The 6,459-nt window shown below is 38.4% G+C and overlaps 1 protein-coding gene across 1 annotated transcript in view; it reads right to left on the reverse strand.

Annotated features, from left to right (window-relative positions):
- Nucleotides 1–1,285: 1,285 nt before the first annotated feature.
- The window catches only part of LOC143040118 (uncharacterized), a 21,448-nt gene continuing 16,274 nt past the window's right edge, over nt 1,286–6,459 (reverse strand). Inside the window, exons 5-7 of the mRNA XM_076210811.1 lie at nt 3,116–3,271; nt 2,020–2,190; nt 1,286–1,837 (exon numbers count right to left, since the gene is read on the reverse strand). Coding sequence (XP_076066926.1) covers nt 1,484–1,837; nt 2,020–2,190; nt 3,116–3,271 — 681 coding nt within the window. The 3' untranslated portion in view covers nt 1,286–1,483. The remainder of the gene's footprint in view (nt 1,838–2,019; nt 2,191–3,115; nt 3,272–6,459) is intronic.

Genomic DNA, 6,459 nt, shown 5'->3' on the forward strand with positions numbered 1-6,459 from the left:
CTTACATACAGAATTGTACATAATGAATCTCATATACATCTTTTATACAAATAATAAATACAATAACATAAAATAAAATGTAACTTGTACAACAAATGAAAAAATGGACTACACACTTGCACGAAAAAAGGAAATAAATTAAAATCACCCTCTATTCTCTCACTCAAATTGTTGAAACTGATGACACTTTATGTTGAGTTTATCACTGTATTCTTGGCGCCCAGATCTATGCACCTATTTATGCTGACTTTTGTCGTCCATGCTTCTAAGAATAATCTCATATATATATATATATATATATATATATATATATATATATATATATATCTATATATACGTATATATATATATATATATATATATATATATATATATGTATAGATATATATATATATATATATATATATATATATATATATATATATATATATATATTACCACTTCAGCATAAGGATCACTCCTTAACTGAATGAGATTGCCTTGATATAGGAAAGAAAAAATATTTAAGTTTGATTGCTGGGATGAAAGGAATAAGGACCATTAAAGGAAGCTATGTACAAAGTAGTTTCTTTATTTCATTGCCTTGTACAACTCTAACTTTCCCAACAATGGCTTCGCAGTAATAAAGTAAAAAATAATACAACATGGATAAATCACTATGTGTGTGTGTGTGTGTGTGTGTGTGTGTGTGTGTGTGTGTGTGTGTGTGTGTGTGTGTGTGTGTGTGTGTGTGTGTGTGTGTGTGTGTGTGTGTGTGTGTGTGTGTGTGTGTGTGTGTGTGTGTGTGTGTGTGTGTGTGTGTGTGTGTGTGTGTGTGTGTGTGTGTGTGTGTGTTGGGGTGCAAAATGATATGATGTAATAATTTGTTCTCTACAAAATTACATATCAAAACAAACATTATCGACTGGAACAGTAAAGGTCATAGACATTTTAAAGAAATCGAAGAGTTGTAAATATTGCAAGAGGAACGAGGAAAGTTGAGTAGTACATAGTATCACATGAGGTCGTACGAAGAAAATGACATGAAAGTTATACTTAAATAATCCTACGACTGCATGAATCCTTCTAGTCTCGGCCAGCAGGACTAAAGAATTCTTACTTGGCTGCATTCAAAAGCTAGGAAGTATGTTTACACCTTTTCGGGATCGCCTGATACACATGCTAGGCAAAGCAGCCTACCACCGTCCTACAACAGACACTCTCTTCATACAATAAAGCCTTCCGTGTATCCACTCAGATACCGTAAGATGAAATAAATTCACCATAGAAAAAGCTCTGCCAGGGTTTGTTGTGTGCTATTTGAACACGTTCATAGCTGAATTGAGCGTCGGTTTCAGAAAACTTTGAAATCTTCAGAACTTCGCACTAAAGTCCAAGACGTGTTGCTTAATCACGTATATACGTGATAAAGGCGATGACTTAAGGTCATTTAATCACAGTGGATTCTACACTACACTACGGTACTCGGTTTGCTGCCTACATCTTAACCTATTTGCCGACCTTGAAGAAACTGTTTAGGTGTGATGACCACGTCAGCACAATTGACGTAGGTCTCCTGAGGTCCGCAGCCTATGGCCTCCTCACCATCCCTCCTGCAGAAGCCCCAGTTGTTCCCTACTCGCCAGCGCCATTGCAGGACGCAGTGAGAGCAGCTGATGCCCCTCGGTAGCCGCACGTGGACGGTGTGGGGTCCCAGCAAATTCGGAGCCACCAGGTAACGGGTAGTTCCTCGAGGAAGACCATTTCCAACCACCTCCAGGAGATTCTTGTCGAGACACCGCTGAGAGTCCTGAGCTTTTGGATTGTTGTTGGCGCACAGGCGGAACTCGAAGTAGCCCTACGGAGACGGAAAACCTACTTCAAGACATAAACGCACCCCTCAATGATACACACACACACACACACACATTTATATATATATATATATATATATATATATATATATATATATATATACTGTATGTATAAATATGCATATATATAAACACTTGATGAAAATGTTCTTTGCAACAATCTCACCTTATGGTTCGTTGAAATGACGATTTCTACAGAAAGAACCTGACCCTCTTTTAAGAAGGCAGTGGGCAGGCCTTTCGTCATGATGCCTCCGCGCTCGTAGGGTCGCGGTTTCTTCAGGTTCCATGGGTCCCCACATATACCGCAGCGTCCTCTGTTATGGTCCCACTGCACCTTCAGGAGGGAAGGAGTCATACGAATCTCGATCAACCAAGTTCCTCTTACGTAAACTTCAGCCTGACCCATAATACATCTTTCGTTGTCTAGTATTTTATCTTTTTTTTTGTAGATTCGTTTTCGTATGATAAAAGAGATATTTTGTAAATAGAACTGTATTAACGCAGCAAAAAAAAAAAAAAAAAAAAAAAAAAAATATAAGTAGGTCAGGTTCGGATGTCCACAATAATACACCGATAAGACGATCAGTCCTTTTGGTACGGAAATAGATCGAAGTCAAATTAAATAGTTTAGTTTGAGCCAGAATAAAGCAAGGAGCATCCCTCTAGTGGAGCCAGAATAAAGAAACATCTGTACGTCATGATTTAAACCGGTGTTGATCAATGACAGCTATTTTTATGAATGCCGCCAGGCGATTCTGTTCAGATGAGGGATGCCGTCTGTCTAGCAAGGATTTAATGTGGTGTATAGATTTGTCAAAATGTCTGTACATGCACACTGTACAAAAATATTTTCTTGTACAGGTTCTGCGTGAGAGCTTCGCCTTAATTCGCCTTGTTTTTTTTTTTGCAAGGCAACATGGCGCCGGTGTTGTTGTGAATCAGGGTTTCTCAACCTTTTTAGCCATATCACCCCCCTTTAAAAAAAAAAAAAAAAAAAAAGGATCGCCCCCCTTAATTGGAAATGATAAAAATTATTGCAACAATGATAAACGACTAATCTAAAATATTTTACTCACGTTATGTTTTAATGAGATCCTTGGACCTGGTGCTTCGCTGCTAGATCTTTTATATTAGGCTTAAAAATTGTCAGTTAGAAGCAATACCTGTGACGTTTTTCGCCCCCCTGAGCTCAAAAATCGCCCCCGTTGAGAATGACTGTAAATGTAAATAAACATTATGCAGTTCGCGTAAAAACTAACCCCAAGACCTCCACAAAAGAGTTCGTTGTCGTTGTAGTTGATGGGTGTCGAGAAGCCGTAGCGCCAGGCGGTGTTCCGGGCGGCCGGGTACGTCATCCGCCCGTGAGCGCGGACACCGAAGTTCGCTAGGCCCATCGCGATCATAAATAACAACACCTGTAGGATAAGGGCCGTTGGTTATTTACATGTTGAAAAAATAATTATTGAATAAGTAAAGAAAAATAATAAATAAGTATATAAAGTAAAATAAGTTGTATATATATATATATATATATATATATATATATATATATATATATATATATATATATATATATATATATATGTATATATATATATATATAAACGAATGAATGAATAGATAAATAGATAAATAAATATACTAAAATGAAATTAACTAGGTAATTGATTAACTGAATAATTGATTAGTTGATTAACTAATCAATTAATATATTTATCAAGGGTTTGGAGGAAAATTATATTGGGTAAATGTCCAAAGGTATACAGATTTTAGTAGCCCTGAACCTGGTCTCTGATACATTCCATCCTTATGCATTACTGCTCGTTAGCTTTCCAGACACCACTTCATCACTGAATAATATCACTAAGCACCCACTAACACTAATTATTGTTTTGTGACCCCCACTTGTGAACCTCTGTGTCGCTCCCCACCCTTCCCAAGGGTATCCATAAACCGTAAGTTTAAAAAATATATATACACACGGAGATATATATCTATCTGTTTATATTCCAATAGGTTTCTTCCCCTTATATGGAAGAGAGCCAGCCAAGACTTGTACCCACCCTCCACCCATCCATCAAATATTTCTATTTCATCTTAGTTCCTTGTGGATAAAGGATCATCCCTGTCCCTTGCCTACTGCCTGGGTCAGAAGCCATGCAGGACAACGCGTATACTTATAAAGAGAATAGATATGTATGATATACACATTCTCCCAAAGTACACATATGCATGTAATAAGAATACACACACACACACACACACACACACACACACACACACACACACACACACACACACACACACACACACACACACACGCACACACACACACACACACACACACACGCACACGCACACGCACACGCACACACACACACACACACACACACACACACACACACACACACACACACACACACACACACACACACACACACACACACGGCTCGGTGGCGGATTAGTAAAGCACTGGCCTCACAAGCCAGAGAACCGGGGTTCGATTCCCCGGTCGGGCGGAGATAAGTTGGGTTTGTCTCCTTTCACGTGTAGCCCCTGTTCACCTAGCAGCGAGTAGGTACGGGACGTTAGTCAAGGAGTTGTGATCTTGCTGTCCCGGTGTGTGGTGTGTGAGTGGTCTCAGACCTACCCAGAGATCGGCTAATAAGGAGCTCTGAGCTCACTGCCGTAGGGTGGTGTCTAGCTGTCTCGACAGAGACTGCAGCAGATCCGAGGTGAATACACACACACACACACACACACACACACACACACACACACACACACACACACACACACACACACACACACACACACACACACACACACACACACACACACACGTCGGTCGAAGTGACAGCAAAGTTTGGAACTCCAGGATAATTCAAGTTTCATTGATCTCAACAACGAGTGAATACCTTTATAGTGTTAGTAGGGAAGGGAGAAGCTCGTGGTGTAGTGGGAAGGCGAAGAAAAAAGTGAAAGAGAGGGATTACTGAGGAAAATGGGAGGAAATGAGGAAGGGGACGAACGGGCCCCGGATGTTAGAAGGGGTGTAAACAAAAGGAGTGCAAAACACACAGACGAGGAAGAACAAGGAAGCAGAAGTGTCAAAAGCAGAAATATAAATAATAGGAGATCAATGGAAAGAGAAGATAACTGTTTTCATGGATTTAATGAGGGAGGAGGTGATAACCTCCCCCGACTAGTAAAAATAGAGAGAAAAAAAAAAAAATGAACGAAGCGTGGGAGGTTAGGTTTAACCAGTTAACACTAGTTACCCAAAGAGTTGATAAACTGGAAGAACTAAAGAAGGAGAATAAAAAACTAACTAAAGAAATAAAAGAATTAAAAAGACACTTAAAAGAAGTAAAAGATGAGAATGAGGAATGAAAGAATAAAAATAAAGAGAATAAAGAGTCCATAGCAAAAGAGGTAGGTGGTTGGAAAAAAGTACATGAGAACAATGAAATTGGATTTTGAGATACAGTGAAACAGCAGATGAAAAAACAAACTAAGGACACAGTTATTAAAGTGATGTGGGAGAAGGAGAATATAGTAAGAGACTTAGCGGATACTCGTAAAAAAATGTATAACTATATTAGGGATGGAAGAGAAGCATAATCCAAATAGGACTACAAGAATAAAAGAGGAAAAGGAAAAAGTAAATATGATATTAGAAGTAGTTCAAGAAGATGAACCAGAAACAAGGGAACAAATAGAAGAAATATATAGCATAGGAAAATACAATACAGATAAGACCAGACCAATTAAGGTTAAATTCATGTCACAAACGACAGCAGAGAATATATTAACAAAAACAAGGAAACTAGCTGACAGTGATCAATATAAACAGGTATGGATAAAAAGAGAAATGAATAAAGAGGAAAGATATGATGAGAAAGCAAAAAGACTAGAAGCCAATAGAAAAAACGAGAAAAGACCAGAGTCAGAAAAAGAGAAATTCTATTGGAGAGTAGTGAATATGAAAGTGAGGAAATGGTTCATAGCAGAAATATAGATGGCTTAAGAACAGGCTTAAATGAAATGAATGATTATCTGAAGGAAAAAGATCCGAACATAATGGGAATTGTAGAGACAAAATTGAAAGGTCCACTACCACACGGCAGTGTAGGACATGGTGCATATAATTATTGGATTAGAATCAGAGAGGTAAAACAAGGGGGTGGAGTTATGTTCCTGACTAAGAAGGATATGAATGTGAGGAATGTCACATATGGAAGGAATAGAGGAGAGATGATTATGATGGAAGTGCAGGACAAGGATGGGAAGAGCAGGAAGTTTGTAGTAAATTATGGGACTCCTAAAACGGCTTCGTGGGAAGAAAGAGAAGACAAAAATGTGTTAGAAGACACAACGATAACACTAAATAAGATAATGGAAGATGGAGGAAGAATAGTTATAATGGGTGATTTTAATCGTAAAGAAATCTTCCGGGACGAGATGACAGTGAAGGGTGGAGACGACCTATGGGGAAATGTACTACATGATATGATTATAGAACATACAATGACGCAATGGATACAAGAGAATACTAGGTATAGAAATGAGGAAGAACCATCGAGACTGGACCTAATAATCA

The sequence above is a fragment of the Oratosquilla oratoria genome, chromosome 27, assembly GCF_046742065.1.
Source record: "Oratosquilla oratoria isolate Oo_2021 chromosome 27, ASM4674206v1, whole genome shotgun sequence".
NCBI lineage: Eukaryota > Metazoa > Arthropoda > Malacostraca > Stomatopoda > Squillidae > Oratosquilla > Oratosquilla oratoria.